The 27,668-nt window shown below is 43.8% G+C and overlaps 2 protein-coding genes across 2 annotated transcripts; both read right to left on the bottom strand.

The window, feature by feature from the left end:
* Window positions 1–1,036: 1,036 nt before the first annotated feature.
* On the bottom strand, window positions 1,037–11,006 carry brpf3b (bromodomain and PHD finger containing, 3b). The gene is made up of 13 exons (XM_080496500.1): window positions 10,719–11,006; window positions 8,061–9,643; window positions 7,669–7,825; window positions 7,444–7,575; window positions 7,066–7,194; window positions 6,389–6,701; window positions 4,763–5,047; window positions 3,522–4,097; window positions 2,887–2,968; window positions 2,695–2,783; window positions 2,523–2,617; window positions 2,283–2,437; window positions 1,037–2,195 (listed from the first exon to the last, which is right to left on the bottom strand). Exons 2-13 carry the CDS (start codon window positions 9,617–9,619, stop codon window positions 2,012–2,014), a joined length of 3,756 nt encoding a protein of 1,251 aa, XP_080352626.1. The 5' UTR covers window positions 9,620–9,643; window positions 10,719–11,006; the 3' UTR covers window positions 1,037–2,011.
* A 2,272-nt stretch (window positions 11,007–13,278) lies between these two features.
* Window positions 13,279–26,966, bottom strand: mapk13 (mitogen-activated protein kinase 13). Its single transcript, XM_080497488.1, has 12 exons — window positions 26,764–26,966; window positions 24,048–24,177; window positions 23,901–23,959; window positions 22,861–22,966; window positions 21,215–21,244; window positions 18,580–18,627; window positions 16,374–16,488; window positions 15,694–15,765; window positions 15,087–15,166; window positions 14,248–14,326; window positions 13,797–13,970; window positions 13,279–13,647 (listed from the first exon to the last, which is right to left on the bottom strand). The coding sequence occupies exons 1-12, from the start codon at window positions 26,874–26,876 to the stop codon at window positions 13,562–13,564; spliced, it is 1,092 nt and encodes a 363-aa protein (XP_080353614.1). The 5' UTR covers window positions 26,877–26,966; the 3' UTR covers window positions 13,279–13,561.
* Window positions 26,967–27,668: the final 702 nt, after the last annotated feature.

Genomic DNA, 27,668 nt, shown 5'->3' with positions numbered 1-27,668 from the left:
CTTTGCTGAGTAAAATAAAAGCTAAACGCAGAACGTCTGGAAAGAGAATTTACTCACTGGAAATATTGTGATGTCCTGAAACACTTCATGAGGCTTTTTTTTTTTTTTTTAAGGTTTTTAAAAAAAAAAATACCGTGATTGATGAGAGATGGCAAAACTACAATATAAACATTTACTTTCTTTTTATTTGAACGATCAAACATTTGCTGATTTTTGTGAGGCACGTTCTTTTATTACTGGAGGATTGTCGTTTTCAATTACACAAATTAAAAAATCCAGTCGAAAGTCCCAGATTAGATGCTAATAATAAACATCTGGTTCAGATGGAGTTGTGCTTTCATCATTCCAAAAATGATGCTTAAATCTACAACCTATCAAGGTAAAGTATCCATGAGAAAAGCTGAACTGTAGAGGACTGACTGGTGGGAAACAGTTCACTTTATTTTCAGCTGTTTTTGTACCTGATCATAGAGGTGTCAACCTTCTTTTTCAGTATCTTTTACCTAGTTGTGTCATTTTAGCTGTTTCCTTTTCGAAATCAGTCCGTTTTTTATCAGTCAGTTCAGTGAAACCTCCATGGAGCCATTACCACGGGCCAAAGAGCAGCTTCAGAGCTGCAGGTTGGAGACTCCTGGGTTAGAGGTTGGAGCAAAGAACTTTAGATCTTATCGCTGCTTCGATTTCCACAGTTGATGGGTTATCAATCCTGAGCGTGACCCCTGACCCCCGCCTCCAAAAAAATTATCTAAAATCTTCTGTCATGACATGACTAAATGGAGACCTACAAAGTGGGCTGTGAAAATGCAAAAAAAAAAAGCAGACAATTGTTCAGAGGTTAAATATTTTATTAGACTGAAAAGTTGTAGAAAATGTATGAAAATGGATGTTTTAATAATATATGTGGCTGTTATCGAATAAAAAACCCCAAAACAAACGCTGATCTGGAAAGTGAGAAACGAGTCACCGTGTTCAAGGATCTTAAACATTTTTAATAGATCATTTATTTCCCAAAATAAGGAAATATTGGTTACAGACAAAATATTTGGTGAGCAGTAAAATATACAGGTAGTACAAGCTTATGAAGGTGTATCGATTCATCTGATAGATCGGGGCTCTCCACAATAAATAAAAATCTTCTGGAGGGAGATGACTTGCGCGCTGGCATCGAAGTAAAATCAACCTGTGTGAAATCATCGGAGAGAAAAGTGGGCACTGCTTCTTTTGCTTTTAAATACAATTTCACTCTCACCTTTTAACCAATATATATCTTTATTTCTATAGTTCTGTTTTCCATAAATAAATTATTTCTGTATCAAAAAGAGAATTCAAATATAAAGAACGACGACTCGTGGTGTTGTGTGCTCTCAATGTACACGCACATACACACGTCACGATGCGATGACATTAAAAACAAGCTCAAAGTTCACTGCAAGCAAGTCGGCAAGTCAGGAATCGTCTTGAAAATACAGCCTTGCTTCGGCCCGTCGGGGCTGATTGAAATACGCGATTTAAAAAGGTTTTGATCCTACACATACATATGTACACGACGTGTGCCTTCGTACTATACAAGTGTCTTTGTAAAAGATTAAAAAGTAAAAAGCTGTTGTATAAAAGATGGCAGTGATCCATTCATTAGTCTTCTGCAGTTCATATAAATATGTCAAATCTCTTTTTGTGACGTTTGGATTCCTTGGCAGTAGCATTAGAGAAAATAGAGACGGGAGATCTTTGTAGGTTTCATCCAGACATACAGTCGGAGGGAGCAGACGCCTCCTCGCTTCCCTGAATGTGGTGGTGTGGTGTTCGGGAGGGGTTAAAAAGTCTGGCAGCTGCAGCAACATGGGACTAAAAGGTAACTTCATTGTAATCTGGAAATCGTCCGCGGCTCCGTTCGTCGCTCGCTTAGTGGTTTGGTATGGAACTGCAGTCGGACCTCCTTCGGGGGGCGCTGGGTGCACCTGCTGCTTTAAGACCAATGAGAAATGCATAGTGGGGGACTCGCGGCTGCCCCCTACAGGTAGTTGGAGGTGACGAAGCCGTGGCTGTGGCTCACTCGGCTCTGGTGGATCATGGCGCGGTCGTACGCCACCTGGACGGACTTCCGGATGCTGGACTTCCGGGCCTCCATCACGCGCAGCTTGTCGGCCGTGTCGTCCACGCCCAGCGGCGTCACCTTCTCCCGGGGGAGCCACTGCCTGCGGCGGCGGAGAGTCAGACGGTTAAGAGGGCTAGGGCGGGAGTCGGGGAGTCCCAACATACCGGCAACGGCGATGGCTGCTCACCACGTCCGCTTGTTGTCGAAGAAGAGCACCAGGTACAGCCGCTCGTTGGCCTCCTCCTGCCTCTGCTCGCCCAGCCGCAGGACGTCTTTGGGCGGGACGGGGATGGGCACGCCGTTGTGCAGCAGGCCCTCCTCTGGCATCTCGGGGTCGATAATCTGAAACACGCAACACACATTTCAACGCAGGAGCCAAAACATCTACCGCCAGCTGGGATCGGAGAAAACAGTCTCAGCTGTTTACCAGAGCGGGGTAGGAGGGGTAACCCCGACACTTCGCCCACACCAAGTCCAGCGGCTCCAGCTCGGTGTCGTCCTCAGATGTGTGGCTGCCGTTGCCTTAAAAAAAAAAATCAATATGAACAAGAAGCACCAGCAAAGTGTATTTAAGCAAGAGACGTACTCAAGAACAGTACCTGTGTAATCCAAGTCTCCGTTGACGATCTCCAGCAGCGGAACTTTGGAGAGCGCAGGCTTCCCGAGGCTTCGTTTGGGCGGGGAGTTGCTGTGAGACGGGCAGAGGGTGGAGGAGGGGGTGGGGTGGGGTTATCATCCATCAGTGGAACATCACCGACTCCAGACACCACAACTCATACAACATGTCTCACATTTCTTTGCGGAGGACTGGACAAGGCTTGTACTCCGAGTCGGACCCGTCGTCTTTATGCTTGTTGAAGCCGTTGGTGAGTCCTGGAAGTACCAGAGAGCAATTAGAAGTCGAAAGGCTTGAACAGGAGAAGATCTTTGTTCTCGTCTCAGCCAGTGAAAACGACACTCTAGGATTTAGCTACTGTGGCACAGGGATGCAAGATAAGTAGAAGATCCCTCAGTGGCCAACTGTCTTTGCTACCGTCTGTTTCCTTATTTTCTGGAGCAGCTGACAACAACGATATTCAACTACAAAATTTCAGAAGAAATATTTTGTGTGCCTGCTGCCCGCTGTTAACTCGTATCCCCTCCATTTTGTGTTTTACGCCAAAATTCCATCTTTGACCGGCCAATTTTTCATTTTTTTTTATGTGGAAACGATTGGCCGAATCGTTACCAAAGATCACGGGACACTATTCCCACATTGTATTCAAATTTTCATGTACTTTGTCTGTACGTGCTCTCATCACTGCGAGCCGAAAATCTGTTAAAAGAAAAAATAAAATCTTTGCGCGGTGCCTCTTAAAGGGGCAGGCACACAGAATAAGACTCTGAAATACCAGTGCACCAGTGCCTCAGTTTCAAGGTTTCTCACCACTTTGCAGAGCGTGGGTTGGCGTCTTCTCCAGCTCACTGTCGGAGCACCTGTTGAGGCTGGGGGGCTCCGGGACCTTCTGGGGGGTCTTGGATGGCGTGCTCGACGGTGTGCTGGACGGGGTGCTGGCCGGAGAGACGGCGTTTGTCGGCCCGTTGCTCGTGTTGTCGTCCTGCGGCGCCTTCCCGTTCAGCAGGGGATTTTCTCGTTCTCTGAACAGCTTCGCTCCGTTTTTGGCCTTCTTGAACAACACGGAGGTCCGTCGTCCCACCCCCCCGGTGGTGGGCCGCGGGGGGCCGCCGGGCTCCGGGAGGCCGTTCGTCACCGCCTGCCCTTCGCTGTGCAAAGTCGGGGGCGGCGTGGCGGACCGCTCCGGTGCTTTAGTGCAATTACTGTTCTCTGTGGCGCCGTTTAGAAGCTCGCAGTCCATCTTCAGGCGCTTGCAGGCCCAGGCGGGAGACAGCGGACCCCCCGTGATCGGCCGCAGGGTGGGGGGCTCCAGAGGTGCGTCCCCCAGTCGTGGAGGAGGAGCCGGTCCCGTGCGTTCCAGTGTTGGCGGTGAAGTGGATTTGTCCTCTGTAAGATGACAAGATACATTACATTGATCTTCTATCAGCACTGCCCTCTGACTGAATGTCCATTTAGTATGTAGAGTGACGTGGCGGTGCAGAGTTCACACTGGAGAATGGGGTCACTGTGTAATGAATTACATCTCACTGCCGACACTAAACCACAGCCCCGAGGGAGTTGAGGCACCCTGTCGACATGGAGGACCTGATCGAGACAAGTGAATCAATAACTTCGCTCTCACAACTGCACGCCGGCGACATGGTGGCATGGCAGACGGTGATGAGCCGGGTCGCCGGCGCTCTGCCGCCGTGTGACTGGACTAGCCTGTCGTCAGTAGTGGGATGACATGGCATGACTGTACGTGGCCAATGGAGAGAGAGGTGAGTCCATGACAGTGATGCAGAGAAGAGGTGCGGACACAGAGTGCACTTGGAGAGAGGAGTTGTGAGGCAGCCATGGCTAACGAGACTCTGTGGGCCCCTACTTACTAGACTGGAGACAGTGGGGTGGTTGGGGTTGGTGCGTGGGGGGGACCCTGGCTCAATTACCTGAGGACAATGTTCTGTTAGCTCAGGTTCACAACTGGTCTCATTGACAAAAGTGCCTTTTAAAGCGTCATGCATTTGGCAATTTCATACAGTGACACGGCTCGGCGCTTCGCATCGGCCCACCTTTGTCCGAAGACAGGAGGCCGTTGTCCGCCTGGGCGTCCTTCTCGTCGTCGTCCTCCTCCTCCTCGTCTTCCTCCTTGAGGTGTCCGTTGAGGAGGCTGTGGCGGGGGTGCTGGCCCTGCCTGTAGCGGACGCTGTTGATCTCACGACGGAGCAGGCGGATGCGGCGAGTCCGGGCGCCGCTGCAGCGCATGGAGGAGACGAAGTCCATCTTTTCCAGCAGCTCCTTCAGCTGCTCTTCCACCGACATGTGAAGCCGGTTGTTTGGGTCCAGCACACTGTCAACTGAACACAGGGGGGGGGGGGGGGGGGGGTGAGTCTCGTACTGAGGACACATCAAACGCTTCCAACTCATGACGAGAAGAACAAGAACCATGGGCTGTGTTACGTAGCGGATAGCAGCAGTTTATGAATTTATCATAGCACACTATTACAGATTTTCCCACGTTCTGATGTGCTTTTTGTGTCCGTGCTCCTATTGGGGTGGGGCTAGTTACCCACGGAAAATCTGGCCCAAGAAAAAGATGGGAAAATAGTTTTTTTTATAAAAGGGGTGCCTCGGATAGTTATCTTTGAGTATTCTACTAATCTCTTAAAGAGGCAGGCACAACAATTAAAGCTGTTGTTGATCATTCTGCATTCTTCTGATGTCAATGTGCTCAACGAAATGACGACACGACTCTTCACTGGGGGACAAATGAAAGGTGCTATAGAGGAGCAGTCGCACTTGGAGATGAGAATCGAAGACTTTGGAATAAAGTCACTTCACGTGACGTGTGAACCCTCACATTCAAGCACATAGATGTTTGCCAAAAGCCTGTAACCCAACAATGCTCCTGGTCAGCGTCACTGCTCATCATCTTTACATGAACCGACTTGAGCACGGCAGCTGTGACTGGGTGCTGGACTTGTTTGTCAGGTGGACTGAAGGATGAAACTGTCACACATGAAGTGACAAGAGTCACATGTGGTTCCACATGTAATCAGAAGTCATCCGGCCCAGTCAGCTGAGTAAGAAGACGGAGCCTTCTGACTTCATTATGTGAGGAATTTGCTCTGTATCCCTGCAGCTTGAGGACGCGTAGCAAACCGCTGCTGACGGCGGGACCGTGTCGTGCAGTACAGCTCGAGTGCGACCAGCGAAGCAAGAAGACAATAAAATACACCAGAAGTATCTTATTTGTGAGGAGGAAAGCTATTCTACAGCATCGCGTCGCCTTGGGATCAGGAAAAATAAGCGCTAAAAGATATTTGGGGAAATCATTGATCAGCTGTATTTTGCTGCACTAAATAGCATCGCCCTCTGCTGGATGTATTGCTTAACAACCACATCGAAGGAACCGCGATGAGTTAGTTGACCGGAAAACATTGGCCACATCACTTGAAGTCTATGAGGCAGTGCAGTAGAGATTCTTTTACGAGAGAGGCCCTGTGAGTTTCACTGCTTCTTCACTTTTGTATGCGATACGCAGCAGCAGCACGGGAAAAGTAATCAGCAGTTCTAATTGATGCACGTTGTTCTTGCTTTGTCTCTCTTTAATGAGGCGCTGCTTCATCTGCTGAAATTGATGAGCTTCTCCTGCTGTTCTGCAATGCAAAAGAATCAAGACGACCTGTGCGACTCACCGTCCTCCCAGGTGCAGCTGTAGAAGTCTCTCTTCTGAGGCGACTCCACAAGGAGCATGCCGGTGTCCAGGTCCAGGCCCGTGCTGGTGGCTTGCCGCTGAGCGTGACGCAGGACGGCGCCGCCGAGGTCTCGGAGGCGCAGCGCCGACCGGTGGAAGACCGTGTCCTTGGAGTTATAGAGGAGGCAGTTTGACACCATCAGGTTGAAGTCGGCCTCCATGTCAGCCACTGAGCGGTAGGCGTGGCTTTCCAGCTTGGAGGACATAGTGGAAAAGTCCATCGGCTGGCTGATGAACTCCAGGTAGTCTGGGACCTGCAGATGAGAACCAACAGATACAAGTGAAATACAACCATCTGAACGTGGATTATACTGAGACGAACCGCATGGTATTTGTAGTGCTGTGTAATGTCACCAAACCACCGCTCATCAAACTCTCGTTATGTTACAATGTGTCACTCTAAGCGATAAAGGAAATCTCCATTAGGAAAGCTAGAAAACCAAACTGTGACTACGCTTTTCAGTGATGCAGGAAAAAAAAAGTGTCCATGATATTTAAAAATGATGGCACCATTTATATACATCTCCACACACACATTATTACCAGGACCAGGATCCTGTCTCCATTGAGCGTATCTGGAGTCAACGTCACCATAGCGACACACGACAAATGTCTAACCTCCTTGAGGTCCACTGGCTGTGCAAAGATGTGAGCCGTGTCCTTCTCCTGCAGCTGGTCCAGAGTGGAGCGGAGCAGCATCAACATCGGGGTCAACTGCATCTCCAGAGCGGCCTGGTGAACGATGACCTGTCGATGTCACAGTACATGTGTGTCATGTTGGGCTGAAGCGGCGTCTGAAGTGTGCATGAAGCCACTGTCAAGAGCGGCGACGCAAACAAGCACCGTGTTGAAGCAGCTTCATGTATGACAAAAGTCATCATCAGCTTTAAGTCTTCATATGGACACATCACAACATCTACAGTCTGCTGGCCTTGAAGGATTGTATTCAGTCTCCTTCAGCATGTTATGGAAATCTAATTTCCTGCAGTACGTTACCTGCTCTCTCTTGAGCTTCTCCCTCTTCCTGATGAGCTCCACCAGCAGCCGGGCTTTTTCCAGATCGTGCCGAAGCTTCTGCCAATATCTTAGTGCTTCTCTTGCCGCAGAGATTTTCTCGTCCACCTCAGGCTACAGAATTCAACACATTTTAAAACGGTGTTAGAAATGTATGTGAGGAATGCCGATTGTTGTCTTTTTTTTTTTTTAAAGAGCAGCGCTCACCTGTTCAGTATTCCTCTGGGACTGGTTGTTTGAGTGCAAACGCCGAACCAGCGGCACACCGTTTCTGGACTGACGCTTCAGTAACCAGTAGCTATGGAGCCTCTGCATGAACTGGTTTTTCCTTTGGAAAAGAATTCCCTTGCAGATGATAGTCAGCCTGTGTGATGAAGGAAGACGCAGGTTAATGCTCGTCAACATGACATCTGCTGGGACGTCTTCAGTAACAAACCCGCTGTGATAATACACTCGTGTTGACTGTAATATGCTAGTATAACCCACACCTTTGCCTCTTTCATTAAACTGCAATCTGCCGAGACAATCTGATAAAATGCATCAATGTTTCTTTTACGGAACATAAAATCCACATTCTTCAGAACGCGCGACGATCTGACCTGCTTGTGGGGATCTGGGGAACGATCACTTCTGGCGAAGCAGCGTTTTGCGGTGTCGAGTCAGTGTTCTTCTTCCCTTTCTTTTTATCCGTCTTAGCATCACTGTCAGATTTACGGCCTTTCTTTGGCGTGGCCGGACCTTCCGTGTAGGCGCTTCGCCCTCGACTTGCCCTCCCTCTGCTGCCGACCACGCGCCCTTCGCCCTCCTCGTCCGACAGGGCGTCCTGCCCCGGCGGAGAGTGAGCCTCACAGAATGCCGTCTTTTTAACGGAGAAAGTGGTCCCGTTGATATTCGTTTCCCGCACGGGGTCGATCTTCATAAACAGACCGGCACGCTGAGCGCACGTGACATGAAAGGCGGTGTAACAGTTCGCCTTGTGGCACTGGATGGACGCCCCGCGGCCCTTCTGCTTGCACAGGTAGCAGGTGAGTTTCCAGCGCGCGGGGGGAATGTTACCCACTCCCTCCACGGGCTCCAGGAACACTGTGTTGGCGAAGCAGACTTCGGGAATCCAGATAGCGCAGACCACATGGGCCCAGCGGCCATCGCACGTTTGCTTAAAAGCCCCGCCGCGGTTTGGACACAGGACGCAGTCGACAGGTTTCTGAGGGGACTGGAGGCAGCAGCGGCACAGCCACTGGCCTTCGGGGATGTAAGGGACTCCGTAACACTCCTGGTGCACCGCCAGGTTGCAGGCGTCACAGAAGAGGATGACGTTGCTGTTGAGGCACTCGTCGTCCAGGCACACGCAGCAGAAGGCATCGTCGTCGATAGTGCTTTGAGAAGGGGCGCGGGTGCGGGATTCTCGGTACGCTTCCTCCTCCAGCCGGTCCACCAACAGCTCGAAGGTGTCGGGCGAGATCACCGAGTAGCCCTCCGACGTCCGGCCAGCATTGATCATCTCCAGCCAGGCGGTGTCCTCTTCATCCATGTCATACTCCGCCTCGGCCTCCTGCTCCTCAGCCGAGCGCTCAATGTAACGATAGTAGCCTGCGGGGAGGGGAGCCGCCTCCAGCGGCTTGAAGGTTTCTTGTACGCGGAACTTCGGTTCCGGGAGGGTCATGTGGTGATGGTGTGATGTGGTTATTTTTTCAGGTGACTGCGGGTGAGAGTTGGTGCAATTGTTCTTGGGAGGCGGAGGCGTCTTGGTGCTGGAGGTTTTGGAGTCTTTCCTGCGGCCACGGGGTGTGACAACTTTCCGGGCTGTCGGGGCACTGCTGGCAGGAGGCGATGACTGCTCGCTGTTCTCTTTGTTGCTGTTACACTCACTAATGTCCTGAGCCATCATCTCATCGTCCGTGATGACCTCAAGAGGCTCCAGAATAGAGATCCGGTGAAGCCGACCCTCCAGCTCCACCTCCACCACCTTCTGGGCTTGGGCGTAGGTCAGCGTCTCTCTGGTTGGAGATGCTTTGAGGCTGTATGGGGACGGCGATCGCTGGCGGGCACCCCCACGCCCACCAACTGTCCCATTAGACTTCGACTTCTTGACCTCTCCATCTTCTCCTCTGCCACCGCCTCCTCCGGCCACCTGGCCTTTTCGACGTGGCTTTCTCATAGGCCAAGGATCACACTTTCCCTCCTGTAGTGAAAACATGTAAAATAAAATAAATAAATAAATAAGAGTGGTTTATTAATTTGTGTAAACATAGGTTAATGTCACAGAACGCCCTCCCAGTCTAAAATCATGTATGTGAGATTAATTAATGACCCTAAATTGCTCATAGGCATGAATGTGTGACAATTACACCAAAGGTAAAATGTGATTGTCTGTTTCTATGCTTTTAAATGGTGATGGACTGGTGACCTATACAGGATGTGCCTTGTCTTTTGAATGTTTCGCCAAATTATGAGAAAATTAAGTGGCTCTGAGAGAATAATTGATAGTAACTGTCCTAACTTTGTCATCCTTCATTGCTTCAATAGATTACTTTCTCAGTTATAATAATGATTATAATTACACCACTCTGAGCAACATGCTAAGCTTTGATAGTGATTCAATTAAAAGTGCAGCGTTACTGTGTCATGTCTGGATCACCTGTGGTGTCAACATTCCTTCACACTCTATTACAGAGCAACCACAGCAGCTAACGCACGAAGATAAAGTGATGACAGCTGATCTGTTGTTGAACACACGTTTAACCTTCACTGTTAATAACACACACCGACAGAAAAAAGTTAGCAAATGATCTGTAGATTATTCTCGACGTTATCTCATAAAGTGTTGGCAGCCACTATCGGAGCTAGCCATAACACAGCAGTTCCGTCCAATCAGCTTTCAGGATACTTTGACTGACAGGTCCCACAGCCAATCGGCTTCGAGAATAGCGTCGTCTCAACAGATCAGTGTCCTTATTTCGGGAGTGAAGTGTCAGCCATATTTACAGTTTTAAAACACAGAGCTAAAAGCTCTTCTGCTTATTTACTCTTCGCAGAAGTTCATGCCTATTCCAGTAGCGATTTTATATTGTTATATCCGGGTGAATTCAACACAGCAATGCGACGACACTGTGACATTAAAGTATCGAAAGGAGCAGAAACCTTCGCTGATTTATCGTTTTCAGCAAGATTCACGATATGACAAACCACTCGGTGAAGTTCAAAGCCCCTCGATAGTCATGAAAGAACAGCTGGATGAGAAATGGGGGAATTCTTACCTGTCCTGGCGGCTGTGTGACGGGGATCGGTCGACAGCCGGCGGTGTGAAGCCGCTTTACAGTAATGGTTCCACCGCCTGGCGCCTCCCGGAGCTAAAAGCCGCTGCTAGCCAGCCACAGCTCATTTCCTTCTATTATAACAGTTTTTTATCAGCACGGCGTGAATGAGGCCAGCGGTGAATACCTGAGGCTTATCGAAAATAACTGGGGTTATTCTGCATTAAAAAAAAACCCTGAGAAAAGGCTTATTGTCGACCCAGTTTAGTGAGAAGGAGAGATATTAGCCTCCTTCGGCTAGTTGGCTGGATGTTTGGAGTCCGAAGCGCTAACGATGTCAGCCGAAGTAGAAACACGCGACTTCCGGTGAAGATTTCAAAATAATCAAATCTGTCAAGTAAGTTCATGATTTAATAAAATCACATTTTGGTGTTGGAGCTTGTTTTATCGTCCTCATATGTATCAAATTATTCTATTTGTCTTGTTTCTATTAGTTGTAAATTGTATTTTAATGGTTTTCCTTTTCTAATACATGCATATTCATTGTTTAGCCCACTGTTAGCGCTTTAACATTCCTTATCAAATTAATATTCTGTCTTATAGATATTTGAAATTCTATTCTGTGTGGAGCAATACTACAACGAATTTCCCCTCTATGATTAATACATTTCTATTCTATTCAGCAGAAGCATTACATAAGAGAAAAAACAGATAATGAAAACATAAATCAGTATTTTTTTCCATGATAAAAAAAATTGTTATTTATTTGTTTGTTTGTTTGTTGATTCATTTATTTGTTAAAGAAAAAGGTAGTTATAGATTTTCTTTCTAAAAGGTCGTGATTTTGCTCTTTGATTTTTACATTATTGATTTTGGAATAAATGTACAGTAGAGAGCATGGAGTACCATTTTGGTTTACATAGCATTATCAGCAGTAGCAATTAGCAGTATTTATATCATAATTACACAAAATTTGATTTTATAGGCTTTACATATTCTGTCCCTGATGACCAAATTATATAAAATGAGTCCATTTACAATTTAAGCTGAGATCAAATTTATCCATGATGTAGATATCATGCACAATCCTCATTTGTTGGATTTTCAGACTTGAGCCATTTTCTGGTGACGACCTTTTTACTTACTGCTAACAGAATGTAAAGTAGTTTCTTTTCTCTATATTGTTTTTCAAAACTGTAGTGATGTGCGTGGTTCAGTTACAAAATTGCCCTAATTTGTGAATGTTGAGTATGTCTGAAGGTTTTACAGAAAAAAAAAAAACCTGAATGAGATTATCTAAATATTTTGTTATTAACTAAATGGATAAGGCATCAATAAACTAAATATTTATCAACAGCTAATATCAATTATATCAATGTCTTTATTAAAGAGATATTTTTTAACTGGCCAACAGACTCTCTTCTTTGTAAATAGTCTTGTGTTGTGTTTTTCTGTCGATTCGATTCTCCCATGTGCTTACATTTGCCACCATTAAGCCTTGTACATATTTATATTTTCTAATTTCATTTAATTCTTTCAACTTTCCATTGATTTTCTGCATTACATTATAGAATTTCCCTCTGGAATGAATAAAGTATTACATATGGTATCCTATCCTGTATATATATATTTTTTTCTTTCTTTATTTTCATTTAAATCAATCGAATAAGTTTATCAGATTTTATACCCAAAAGAATTCACGCTTGAAGCGGCATTTCCGTTGTTTACGTCGTATACCTTTTATTTTGAAATAGGGGTTCTTTACTTCCGCCTCACTTGATCACAGCGTCTTGATTCGTATCCTCTGACGTCACCCGGCTACGGTTTTCGCGCGCCAGCTCCTCACTGGGGTCAGTGACAGCTCGCAGTGAACTCAGATGATGGAGCAGATCCGTGCTGCCTCCACCTCAGTCCAGGCTGCTTTTACACCACCCTACGTCACACCAGACTGCCACCAGGCATTACATGATATCTGGTGACAATAGTCAAAAGCACAACAAAATTTATGGGGAAAAATAAACCCAAAACAAAATGCTAAATTATTAATCAAATATAAGTAACTTCACATCATCATCATCATTGTTTTCAATGTTTATTTCAGGATGTGCTTCGTAGGGCAACGTGGCCTGGAGTGAGGCTGGCGAGTGATGTCGAGACGATATCGGCGATCAAAGTCTGCAGATATTTATCATTATTATGAAACACACTGGCCAAAGGGGTCAACAAAATACATATTAAAGGCAGAAACAGTTGGGCTGCAGATGTAAAGTTACTGTATGCAGCCTGGTAAATGTTAAGAGCTGTCAAGTGTGGAACTACAAAGTGAGCCAAGTGGGAGGCATCAATAAAAAGCTGCTTTCAGCAGGTGCTGGTGACACGTTGCACATTCACACTGGAGCTGCTAATCTTTTATGGCCACTGAGGGAAAAACACACACACACACACACACACCGCATAGGACCGATGGGATGTTTCCACCTTCATACGGAGCTAATCTTAACGAGACGTGACAATATGACCACAACATTTCAGCTGAATCTCCCACAAACAAAACGGAACCAAATTCACTTTACACACACACACAACTGCTTTTATTATTTCATTGCAAAACAATATCACAGTACATGTGCGTCACAGATCACTGATCGGGAATGTCTAGCATAAAAAACAACTACGTTAAGGAAACAATTGCACATTACTTTTCAAAATAAAAACGATGATGGGGCAGTTTAAACATCTTCACTCCTCTGAACACTGATGGAAAGTCGACATGTATGAGAAGTTGAAGGAATGTGGGGAAGGAATATACAAGGGCACCATTGGCTGTATCAGTAGTTCCTATCAGATCATGGAGACATAGTCAGAGTGTTCTTCCTCTTGGAGTCCCGCCGCGGGAATGGCACGAAGCTCTTCACCTCTTTGAAACATAATCCTGTGGATGAAACGGGAAAGTTATTTATCAACTTAGCTGCACATTTAATTTTGGGGTTGGGGGTGGGGGGGGGGTAATTGAATCTTTTCTAATCTGTGGATGCACAAGATTACTACCGACGGACGCAGCGATGCATCGATCCCACTTACGCTTCCACTCCTCCAGGGACAGCGTGGCGTTGTCGTGGCTGTCGTCGTACGGCGTCGGCTCGGGAAAGTCGTCCTGGTCACGCAGGCCGTCGAAGTACGAATGCTCCAGGGCCAGCTCGGCCGTCGGCCTCTCGTCTCCGTCCAGAACCAGCATCTTCTCCAGCAGGTCGATGCCTGCGCACGGCACACAAGTGCTTTTTTCAAAACTTTTCCATGGCAATCTAAGTCATTTTCATTTGAAAAAAAAGCTGAGGGCGGTGAAGTAAAAACATTTCATGAAAAAGAAGAGTAAAAGAAGAGCACACGGTCCCATGTCGACCGCGTGCTTCTGCTTTTAGTGCAGCGGGACGTGAAGCCGCCAGTAAAGACAATATATGTTTTAAAAAGTGACAAACACTGTGAGGAAACACTCAGCCTGACAAAGGGGATATAAAAAGGATGTTAAACTTACACTGCTCACTGGCTCGGGGAAACAACGTGGAGAAGTCTTTTCTGGGAAAGCGAGGGAGGCCCTTGACATAATTTTTGGCCTGTTTGTGATGAAAGCAGGTAATTTAAACAACTTAGGACAGTGAGGAAATATTTATTCACATTTGCAGCCAAACATTAATTCATTCCAAAAACATAGACTGAAACACAGAATTAATATTTCACATTCCCATTTATTATTATTATTGGAAAAATGAAGCATGAGATTATATCTCACAGTTGTCTTAGAATATTTAAAGTTTGTTAAAAAGAGGTTCATAAACTGCTTGAACCTGCTGATTTATAATGCAGCAGGACAACAAGGATTGAACTTGACAAATTTAAACTAAAATTTGGAATAAAATATCATTCAAATTGGCTTTATGTTGAGACTGTAGTAATTGTTTGGCTTCACGAAAATATTGCTGTTTTCATCACGTGTACTCTGTACGACAACAAAGAAAAACCTTCAAAGTTTAAAGTTAAAGGTTATCAAGTCAGTATTTTACCAGTCCGCTCCAGTCAAAGGTGAAATGTTTCTGACTCCTGAATTAAAATGTGTTGGATTTAAGGTCTGAAGTGGGTAAATAATTAAAGCTAACTTATCCATGATATACAAGTGAATGTCAAAAGAATGTGAAGATAATTAAACGCCCGACATATTAACTGCAAACGTTTTTCAAATTGTGGCAAGGATGATTATGACTCGTGAAGGATGAAGGCAAAAAATATTGAGTTGATATGCTATAGATCTAAAAATAAATGGAAGCTTTTATACTCCTTTGAAATAGTACGGTATATATCATTTGTGTATGTTCTTACCTCTGGACTGTCGAGCTTCTGTATGAACTCCGGTCCAGGTACTCCGGTCACTTTCATGATCTGAGTCAGCTGGTCCATGTCTGGTCGTGACGTTGAGTCAAGGCCTTTGGAGCACGCCGAGGCGCTTCAGTAGCACACGTCCACACAAAGGCAGTGGAAAACAAGGTCTCCAAGCAAACACAGAAAGCAGACTAATAAATGGGGGAAAAAAATTAATAAATGGATCCAGCTTTTTACTTGCAATTTTACTTGCTGGTGAAACGTATGAATCACCCGAGGGCATCAGGTACTGACAAGAACATAAAAGCTCATCTAAAACATGCAGAATATGATATAGTGGACGACTGTAGGGAAACGTGCCGCATGTATTCCTCTCTAATTGCCTTTTTGTGGCTGATTTATGGAGCTCGACGCCAACATAAAGCGATCCCTGTTTAATCAAGTGGCTTTCAATCTCCTTTACGGTTGCAATGCTTTGATAAAGTGTTATTAAAGCTCGATGGGTTCATTTTTATAATCACACAGCGCATTTCCATCTTTGTGCACCGACAGTCACTATTCAATGATTGACAAGTCGAGGACATGTAGGAGTCAGATGAAAGGATACAGTCTTTCCCTTTGAAAAGGGTCTTTCCATTGATCATTTCTGCCATGATGCAGCCCACAGACCAGATGTCCACTAGAAAGATCAACAAAAAGAAGAGACGTCAGTGGGAATCTATATCGCCAAGAGTGTTTCAAGTTAAGCTGTGGAAATGAGGAAGGTGCCATTTATGTGCCGAAGCGAGGTTCCCATTAAAAGCAGAGATCTGTTGTGCGGTTCACACTGGGGAGGGGGGGGGGTATTTGGTGCATAACAGTATTCTGTGCAGGGCATTAACCTGCTCTGTGTGCGTCATCTCACTCTGTAGAGGCTGCTCACGAAATCAAACACCACTATCTCCGAAAACAAAACAAAACCATATACCCTGAAAAAAAAAAAGGCATCATTGCGCGAACAATTCTGTCACGGAGTCTCAAAACTATCAGGCTGCTGTCAGACTCATCTGCATCAACTGCTGGCAGATTAACGATGGGGACAAAACAAAAACTGATTTATGTTTCAGAATGACACTCTTGCATTTGAGAAAGCAGCGTGATAAAACTTGCTGATCCACAAGCTGGAGTTGATGTTTGTACACGACAGACACAAGACCGTTACAGCAGCGACAGGCCCACTCAGCACTCAAGGCGACGGCGAGGGCGGAGGCGGAGGTGGAGGGTTCGTAACAGCGACAATTGTCTTGCCAGTCTGGGTGTAGTGCATCCAGTTCAGAATGACCTCAGGCGCCCGGTACCAACGGGTCACCACGTAGCCCGTCATCTCGGCGTCGGTGCTGCGCGCCAGCCCGAAGTCCAGGATCTGTGAGAGCAGCAACACTCCGCATGTCACACACACACTTTGATTTACATGCGCAACAGACAAAAATACCGTGTGCTGTAACATCAAGAGGACCTGTTAGCTTTTCAACATTCAGCTTCTCACAGGTGCCATCATCTTCCGCACCGGTAAACTAGGAGAAAAATAACCTCAAAAATACCTCTGATCGTTCCGCCTTTATTTTGAAAAATAAAGCAAAAAATTTGGATCAAACATGTAACAGTCGTATAATAATTCTCTTGCCAATAATGTAATACGATAGCAAAAAAAATGTTCCAACCAGAGTTGAGTATGATCCACTATGTATCTTAAATAAATGAACGTGACGACAATGCCGTCCACTACACCAAGAGACTGCGACCTTTATGACCAAAAGAGCTACTTTAGCAATTGTTTTATCCAAATAAAATTTATTGAGAGCTGCAAAACATGTAAATTATAAAAAGTATTTACATACTAATAACTAGCATTCATGGTGCTTCATAGCTTAATTTTATTTGTTTAGCCATTTTAGTAATTTATAGCTGTAATTTTTTTTTTTAACAGTTTTTGAATTTTTTTTAACCATTCCTGGTCGTTCTTCCTTCTTTAGCTTTTTATTAAAACATTTTTTTAGCCTGAAGATTTAATCTTTTTGAAAAATAATGTGGTCTGCAAACAAAATAAGAAAATGGAAGCAAAATGTTGCATCGTACCAAGAAACAAGGTGAAGCAGCTTTTAATTCCTTCGCTCCTCACCTCTGGAATATATTTTTACTTATTTCACGATGAGCATAATAACGTCACTTTATTTATTATACTGTTCTTAATTGGTATGTTTGAAGGTATTTTATAATCTTAATTTCCTAGCTTGAGTGCATTTCCTTGCAAAGCACAGTGAAATTCGTGGACTTTGTCACCCTGTGTTTGAATGTTGCTATAGAAATTAATTTGCCTTGCCTATTTTTGAAAAGAGGACTGCGCAAAACCTGTGGGGGAAAAAAAACAGCTTTTTCCTCCCCAGAAATACAATCCTATTTATACATCATTACAATTTTGGTTACAGTTATTACACTTTGAAAGGATTTCTAAATAAAATGATACTCATGCATGTAATGTTACTATGACAATGGCTCAAATATGCTATTTGATCAAATATTACATGACTGACACCTAAAATGGACAAAATGAATCCACCATTGGCAAGTATTACGTTACTGGCATTTATGATTCTAAGTATTGGTTGCAACCGCTTCAAATCACCTCGAAAACAGAGATCATCCTAAAGTGTGAGGAAAGTAGAAATAGGGGGTCGTCTAGGAACTACATGGTGCCAGACCCCCCCACCGGCCTGTTCCACGGCCTCCTGTTGTCCGTGGATTTCAAAGACCAGAACACTTTCCTTTTAGGGGGGGTGGGTGTTTGCGTTCACGCTGCATTTTAAGAGCAGATCAAACCGCCTGGAAAACGTCATGCTATTACAATAGCTGGCCTTTTGGGGGCGCTGTCGCCTGGAACAAACATCGACCGGAGAGGAAGAAAAGAACAAACACAGCTAATTTTCTGGAACCAAAGTGGAAATCCTGCTGCTGAAGCCCTTGTTGACGAGGCTAATTAGCTGGTGGCTAACTTAAACAGACGCAATATATATAGTCTTCAAACCAGATGCCAATGAGCGCCTTTCTCTCTACTCCCAACTCTTTCTTTCTGCATCGCCTTCTTCTGATTGGCGCGTTGAGCCTTGCTGGTTTACTATCCAGAATGCATGGCACTCTACACATCGTGTCCTCTCACCCCACCCGCTGGAAAGTCTGCTTGCATGAGAAGCAAGGCCGGCGTCCTCCTGGATCCGGATGATATAAAGTACAATGATACAAAGTAAACTGCATATTCAGAGCAACCTGACCTCTTCTACACATGTTTCCTTCCTCGTTCCTGTTGTTTCAGCGTGAAACAACAGACCAAACAGAAAAGCACAACAGGTCCTCCTTCAGATAAAATCAGGAAATACTCCAACTGCATGTTTGAGGACAACAGTTTCTCCATTAATTCAGTGGTGTTGTGTTTATCTGTGCAATCCTCAGAACTGTGTACCTTCAGTTCGCAGTCTTGATTAACGGCCAAGTTTCCGGGCTTAAGATCCTGGCGAGGAAAATGAATTGAGTCACAGTTACTTGAGTGCACACAGTAATTAACAAGAAGTTCCAGTGATTGTGTCCCAGTAAGCACAGTAGGAGATTTAGTGCTTGTAATTCCTGTGGTTTAACATGGTTCAGCTGTTTGTCTCAAAGCATGAGTGCTCAGGCGGTTTTGAACAGGGATTCAATAAAACACCCTGCTGAAAATCTGCTGAGTAAATACTGTGGCGTGACGTGTGATAAGAGGCCCGCTGTCAGGGGGTATTAACAATGTCTCTCCTATCACACCGATAAGCGGAGCAACATTGTTTTCTAGGCTGAAGACACAGTAACAATCAACACATGAAAGCATATTAAAAATTATTCGCTCCTTTTTAAATGCAGTACTTTTGTTTCCTTGCTAAGTTTTATGCTGACACATAACAAGCCAAGCACCCAAATAACGACAGCACCCATATCTGATTGATTATTATTATAAACGTATACGCATGCTGTGCTTATTCATATAGTTCATTTATATCGGGGGTGTCAATCCTATGGGCCGCGGCCCAGAACTGGCCCGTCAAGAGTCCATTCAGGCCTGCAACAAAACTTATGACATTACCTGCAATACATTTATTTGACCACCAGGGGCACGCCTTAGTCTGTATTATGAGGTGAATCAGTTCAGGTGATCAGGATTCCTACACAGATGTAGAGATGTGTCGACATTGAAGATCATTTCTAGAATTTTACAAGTTATTCAGATCATAACCTGCTATATTTTAGAGTTCGAGCTACATGTGATCAAATGTTTTATGTCTTTGAAGATGTAAATAGTGGGGGGAAAAAATCCATTGTGATTTGTAAGGTGTAAACCACACGGTGAACTGAGGTATAACATTCTTGAAATCACAATTTTATAATCAGATGTCAGGTTTGTCAAGTCTTGAATCTTAATGGTACTTTATGAGACGAGATTTTGAGTTCTAGTTATTTGTCTTAATGCTATATTTACTGTTTTGGCCAATGTGAGTTCAAATTGCACTGCACATATGTAGCCCCTGAAGTGAAATGAGTTTGACACCCCTGATTTTCTTAGTTTATGGTATGAGCTTTTGTTATGATTCCAACTGAAAGTCTTGTCATCTATTATACTATCACAATGGAAACACCGCAGGAAAGCACATCTGTATAAACATTTTACCACAACATATCATTCTATAATGTTATAGTATCATTAACAAATTGTCGAGATAAGACACAACATCATAAAGCTAAAAAACTTGTTCAGGTCACTTCAGGACGGGTATCCAGTGTAAAAGATCAATCATGCATATCAGCTATAGCTAAATATTTTCTTTTATTGGGACACAAACACACAAGTAGACCAGCTTCATTGAGACAAGAAAAGTTGTGTCTTTCTGTAAAATGTAAATAACAACAAAACACAATGACGTGAACTCATTTAGGCCTGCAATAAAAATAATGATCGGTTAAATTCAACATTTGTTAAAAGTGAGAACATCTCTCACCTTTGATAAATAAACTTTTAAATTCAATGTCAAAGCACAAAAACAAAACAAAACAAAACAAAGCGAGATGAGAAAAGTTGTGTGAAGCTAAAATCTCACCAGAATCCACATTAAACCTAAATCAAAAGGTACAGCTCCTGCATGTAGTAAAATAATCTGGATGTAAAAGTGGCCTGCAGTCCAGATGAAGGGCCCGTCGACTAGAAATTATGAACATTTCACTCAAGAAAACGTACTTGTCAAATATAGGGCACAAAATACTAAAGACATTTGGGTTTAAAAATACATTTTACAGCACACACACTAGGCGATCAGAAGGAGCAATAGCTTCAAACAGGAAATCAAGCTGAAGCCATATATAGAACTAAAAAAGGGAAAACATGTCAGTTCTGTTTTCTAAAAGCGCTGCTCTCCTCAGTTCACAAAAACATCCAAAGTGTTTGAAACAATTTTCAGGCGATAAATAAACAAATGGTTTAGACTCCATAGTTCATATATCCTATTTAGTATTTTTGAAGCATTTATCAAATACATATCAATTATTTTCAAATCACTGCTGTTCGACGAGCGATTATCCTCTAAATGACAAATTCTCTTGAATTGTAGCTATAATTCTTTAAGAATATGAACGATTAGAGGCCACCGCCGGCACGCTGGTCAGCCTGTAACACTAAACTGTGTGACACGTGGGTGTCGGATCGACAAGTGAGATCATTTCCCAGTCAAGCCAATTCAACCAGGAACAACCACCGGATCGGAGGTTTACCGGTGCAGGCGTGACCTTACTTTCCCTGCTCTACAGGTCTTGGCCGTGGAGGTAAAAGGTGTGGCCTAACAGCTCCAGACAAGTAGTCGTACCGCCGAGGACTCAACTCATCGTACCTGTTGGGGCAGGGCGCCGTCTGATTCGTTACGTGATGAATTAAAGAAACACGTCAGGAGTGCAGGAAGGTGCACATCTGGCCAAAGTACTTCACAAAAGACAATTTTCCAATAATGCGCGAGTGAGAACAAACTCCACGCCCAGCATTGAGCTATTTTTAAGACGGCAGCGCTGTTTAGTGAACTTGTACTTACCCTGTGGATGATTCCAGCCTTGTGAATATACTGCAAAGAGAGCAACACAGCAGAGACAAGACATTTTTACTGCATGTATTTGACATTAATCTGTCTGTTCTGATAACTTTATTAGTATAATGAGCTGCCCTGACAACACCAATAAATGGAACTAAATTAAAAAGTAAGTTTTGAGAAGAGTAATGAACCTTTCACCTCTACTGTAAGTCTTATTAGGTTGGGTTTTTTTTAATGACAGGCATTAATCAATGTTTTTATAATCTCTAAAACTTTTCCGGACCTCTGTAATTATAGGAAATTTATTCTGAGTCCTGTTATCAGTTTACAGTTCTACATCTATATTTGCACGGACATATAAAACATCATTAAGTTGCATTAAGATTATGTGATGACTGTGTTTTAACAACGCTTTAATAAGTACATCGCTAACATTTCCCTGAAAGGTTGGGACGGCGTGCACAATGGCAATAAAGTGCAATAATTAACTAAAATTCTAGTCAGGATAGGAGCAACCAAAGGCTGCGTAATGAAAACCCCACTGTGCAGAATACTACATTTTAGACTTAATGGCGTTTTACCAGTCAATGGAAAAAGAATAATAGGATGTTTCTTTGTGTATACATTGAAATACTACAATGTGTATTCCACATCATATTCAAATAAGTTAGATAATGTGGAGGAATGTCTGAATCTGAATAAGAAATTGCTCAGATGATTAAAAATATAACATTTTGTTTGCAAACCATGGATGCTGTTCAAAACTCAGCATTTTTTTTTAGGGTGTAGGGATATAAATAATCTATGGCAGGAGAGTCAAATGTATTACTTTGTGTCCCAGAAAACAACCATATTCTGCTTTTTAATAGCAGTTTTTTTGGAGGATATTGTACTGTTTTGTTTGGGTAATTTAGAAGCTATATCAAGCGTGCCAAACGTAAGGGCCACGGGGAAAAAAACCGGCATGGGGCGGCAATGAGGCTCACAAACCACTAAGCAAATAGTAAACATTACAAAAAAAAACAAAACATTGGATTTTTAACTCAGCTTGAGAGTAAGAGTAGTGGACACAACGCAGCCGTGCGTCTCAAGCTGAGACGTCTGTGATGCTGCAGTGAAAGCCAGCAGCCTCGCTGTTATCAAACTCGCCTCAAAGCCTTGCTGTCAGGGTGAGTTTTAGAAAACATGCAAGCAAAACGCTGAAAAAAATGCACCAATTATAGATGTTTTTTGGACATGTCACTGTATTTATGAATCATTAAAATTGGCATTGAGATTGTAGTCATTTTTGGTTACTAATTGTTCCGAATTGGAAGATTATAGACTTTTTAATAATATAGAGTCTGTTCCACAACAAAGAAAAACCTTTTAAGTTTAAATTAAAGCAGTCTAAATCACTCTGAAAACCTTTAAAGACTGTATCCTGTACTGTATATCATGTCCCAACCTTTCTGAGAAAAAGCGGCTGATAAATTTATTGAAGCCAATATTTTCAACTGGCTTTCCAACATGGGATAAATTCTACATGTTCTACTTCCAATGGAGTTTATGAGGACTAAAAAGGTGTTGTTTGTGTAATTCATTCCACATAAATGCCGTCAAATTTGGATATCTTATGAGACGCGTTGACGCAACTGGCTGCAGCTCACCCTGAGTCCACAGAGCATCTGGTAGACGAGAAACTGCACTTTGTCCTCTGAGAGGTGGCCACGGACCTTCGACAGGTCGGTAAACATGTAAGGCATCACCAGGTAGCTGTGAAAAGAGGGGGGGGGCATGTAGAGGCAGGCAGTCAGTCCCTTGTGGCAACGAGAACAAGAAACCGCCTCGATTTTCCCTTTAAGACTTTATTCATCCAATTTGTATCAAATAATTGTCAAAGAGGTTGTATTTCTATATTTTTTTATTGGATGGCGCGTGTTTTCCCCCGCTCCGTTTGCGGCGCTGGATTTCAGCACAATTTACGGCGGAAAACGTCGATTAAAACCGGAACGGCACCTTTCCACTTACAGCAAATATACAGAAATTAGTTTGCTCGTCAGACAGTTGCTGCACTAAAGTGTTTGCGTATGTTTATGCATCCATCAATACGCCACTCCGGATGAACAGCTCAATAATAATAAACCTGCTCATTCACTAAAACACTTCCTTTAATCAATCTCAATGCTGACAGTGTTTTCATGTTTGCTTCAACTTTTTGTTGTTGTTGTTGCTTTTCTTGCGCACACTGAACCGCTGATGGAAACGAATCGCTGAACAGTCCCTGTTGAATCTTCGCCGTTCGGTTGAGTCAGACGTTATTTACATTATTAATAACATTAAGTGATGCATATTCCTTCCTGGCTGTTATCGATTGCGGGGCTTGTAGGCTTTCAGGCCCATTAATGGCGGCTCAGACACTGGACGCCGCGGCGCACTGAGAGCTGAGTGTTTCTGGAGGTGGACTCCCAAGACCAGCGTGTCTGTACTTCCTCCGAGAGGGGAAAAACAGCACTTTCACACTTTACCTCACAGAATTTCACAAGGAAACGTGAACGTATTACCCGAAAATGGAGGGCAAAGAAAACAAAACTTTTTCATGCGTCTTTTCATAAGTGAGCAGTGTTTAACCTGCAGATCACTAGCTCTGTTTGCACCAGCCTCGGGGGGGGGGGGGGGGGGGGGTGCTAATATGCTGAAAAATACTCACAAGTCCTGGAAGTTATCCAGGCTGGAGGCAGGTGTAAACACACCTAGAAGTCCGATGACCTGGAAAATACAAATGCGGTGAAGTTAGAGTATCTACAGGAGGTTATGGACACGGAGATTGGACGTCCGTCGAGTTCAATCCACTTACGTTTTCATGCTTCATGTGTTTGAGTAGTCGCAGCTCTCTGTAAGCCCTCTTGGCAAATATCTCTGACTGGAAGGGCCTGTGGAGCTTCTTGAGGGCCACTTTCTCTGTAGTCTTCTCATTTGTTGCAGAGCTGTGGTGAAAGATGGTGTCCCAGGTCATTAACTCTCCACAGACTCTGCACGCACCTTCTGCTTTCACTATGATTTCACCGTCGTGAAGTGTGTGTGTGTGTGTGTGGGGGGGGGGGGGGGGGGGGGGCATCCATTTTGAGCTTTCACTCTCACTCTGAGCGACGACAGGAAAGCTGTGCTCGGATAGAGGGACTCCACCCGGGGGCTCGTTCTGTAAATGAGCGCTGCTCTGTGGTTTACCGAGTATCAACGTGCGAACGTTTGGCAGCTCGTGATGTTTAGCGGTGATCTGCAGGGCAGCGAATCGTGGGAGGAGAAGCTTGTTGGGCTATTTTGGAGACGCATCCACCGACACAGTTTACACACATTGCACTGGTGCAGGATGCAGGATGCAGGATGCCACGCTCAGCAAGCGCTCCGTGCCAGAAACACATTCACAAGGAAGACAGGGCATCAGGCAGCTAATTGTCTGTGTTCACAAGCGACATTAACTGTTTGTACAGATGAGCACGTCCACAAAATGACGGTGAACAGTGATCCCGGCTTTTATTTTAATGGTCGGCCACATTAAGACTCCCTGCAATGCTTATCAAACGTTGGTTATTAAGCATAGTTAGCAGGGTAATAACTGCAACTCTGAGTGTAGGAGTTTACAGATCGTCTATTAAGGAGGTATACTTGGACTCATCCTTGCTAAGCTCGTCTAATTTTCACACACAGAGCAACAAAACAAACAAAACATATAATGGAGAATCAACAAAATGGTTTAAAACAGACCTAAAGGCAGTAAAGAGAGGATTTCAGATTTCAATGACTTGAGAATCGTGATTATTTTAATTGAAACACATTGTAAGATTTGTTCTAATATACTTTAAAGAGATCTTTTCTTTAAATAGAGATTTTAATGTTAAGATGTTTACTTAGATAAACAGTGTGCATGAGCACTGTTTTCACCCTCCTGGGCCACAGTTCACGTTCTCCCTGTGCATATGGAACTTTTTTTTATTTTTAGAGGTAATGTGGTTTCTTCTCACAATCAAACGTGTTCTTTAGTTAACTGGTGACTGTTTTCAATTCATGCCTCTGATGTGCAACTTTACACATTCAATGATATGTTAAGGATTTGTTAAACGCATCCTGCCTTGCTCATCGTTTCATGCGTTCATCTCATATCTCTTAAGGCTTCCTCCAGCTCGTTGGTTGGGTTCCTGAACCCAACGAGTCGGGAGATATAATCTTTCTGCCCAGTCAAACCTAATGGGAGGCGACGAAAAGTCTAACACATATTAATGCTTACAGTCTCAGTCAATATATCACAAGGATGATGCACTCCAGTATAATACAGTATGATGCCCACCTGAGAGCTTCACATTTACATTTACATGCAGGCACCAAGGAGACACTTTCATCTGAACACAGCCATTATAATAGCGTGTCAAAATAAAAGTCTTGTTTTTTTCTGTAAGTAGATAGAATAACACAATACGCAAGGTTTAGATGAGCTAAAGGGGTGAGGTGACCAGGGGTGAGTAACTCATTTTCCCAAAAGGCCATATGAAAATGTAGCATTACTATTGAGGGCCGAGACATAAATTCACTTGAATTTTGCTCAATAAGTATTATTACTTGATGAAGACTATTATTATTATTATTATTATTTTTACAATATTTTAAAAGCGACTGTTGCTTCCCATCATTTTTCCTTGGTGCCTTTCAAACTCTTTGTCTGGAAATCACGTTTGCAGACTTCAAAATATCGAGGTCAGTACACAAGCAGATAAAAACCATATCATTTTTTTTCATTTACTGTTTTTTTATTTCTTTATTTACTTAAACACCAACTTTGTGAGGTAACAACTGCTCGCTCCGCGAGACCAAACCAATGATGTAATAATGGTCAATAATGTGAAAAATATGACAATTTTAGATGTAATAAAGCCAATAATAACAGCAATTTTCATTTCATTGAGGATTTTGCCAGCGACACAGCGAGGGCCGGCCAAGCAGAGCAAAAGGGCCACGTATGGCCCCCGGGGGCCTCATGATCACCTAAACACTGTTTCCCTCATGGATGTTGGGATCAACACCAGTGAAATCAGAACATCTGCTACAGCAAATGTCAAGCTGAAGTGTCATTTCCCCTTTGCAAAGGCACCTGCTCAAAACTATTTCCATAACTTCATCATTTGACTTGATGACTAGGCTTGATGTAGAGATTGACGTGAAGATGCACAGCACAGGCCACGGCATCCATGACAACGTGATGATGAGCAGGACCCCACAGTGCGTATCTGCGTGTAGGTGTGAGGGGAGAACGTGGCCATCTTAAACGCGCACGGTCTCCCACAGGCGCTGTTACAGTGCAGACAGTGGGTGGAGGACAGGTACGTGTTATGGCAAGAGTGGTGACCGCGCCAGCAGGCGACACATGTAAGGAACGTGACGTCAGGTGCGCTCGCTTATTTACATTAGACGTTTTACTTACTGTAACACACACACACACACACACACACACACACACACACACACACACACACACACACACACACACACACACACACACACACCGTGAAAATAACACTCACCACACCGAGCCGTACGCTCCGGTTCCGATCTGTTTGAGCCTCGTGTATTTCTCCGGGACTTCCCACACCGTGCTGTTGATCTCCTCTCGGGAGAAATTCGCCCTGGCCTCCATGGTGGAGAGGTGGAAAACTTCTCCTCCCTCCTCCGGTGAACCTTTCACTTGCTCGGAAGGTGAAGCAAAACAAAAATCCTGCTCCTCTGCCTGACACATAGTACACACCGAGAGCAGCTTCCGGTCTGACGTTTCAAAGTAAGATCCGACTGTGTGGGAGGGACTCACGTGAATATCTATCACGTGATAGACGTCGTCTATCTATCTATCTATCTATCTATCTATCTATCTATCTATCTATCTATCTATCTATCTATCTATCTATCTATCTATCTATCTATCGATCTAATTATTATTATTATTATTATTATTATTATTAGTAGTAGTAGTAGTAGTAGTAGTAGTAGTAGTAGTGGTAGTAGTAATAGTAGTAGTAGTAGTAGTAATATTAGTAGTATTATTACTTATTCTAATCTTTACATTGCCTTTTTAACATGTCATTAAATCATGAATCTGTTAAAAAGTATAGACCCATATATGTTATTTTTAATTTATATTTCATTGTTTTTCTTTCCCTGGATGGCAAATAACATGTGAAACTGTCAAAAAAAAAAAATCACCAAATACTTAATTAATATGTTGAGGTAAGACATTTGTTGCCTAAGTTGTGTTAATAGAATGAAACTCCATTTTGAAAGTACTTCATCTACTTCCTTTGCGGTCCTCTGGTGGATGTTATGAACCACATAATCCTACTTCCAGTTAAGTACAGTCCCTGTTTATTCTCAAGTGGCAGAGAATTTAGCATGTGGCCTCATGTAGGACCGACATGACTGATGAAAAGTCACACCA

Source organism: Blennius ocellaris (genome assembly GCF_963422515.1).
Source record: "Blennius ocellaris genome assembly, chromosome: 5".
In the NCBI taxonomy this organism is placed as follows: domain Eukaryota; kingdom Metazoa; phylum Chordata; class Actinopteri; order Blenniiformes; family Blenniidae; genus Blennius; species Blennius ocellaris.
The sequence above is the reverse complement of the archived record's forward strand: the minus strand, read 5'-3'. Positions and strand labels throughout refer to the sequence as shown.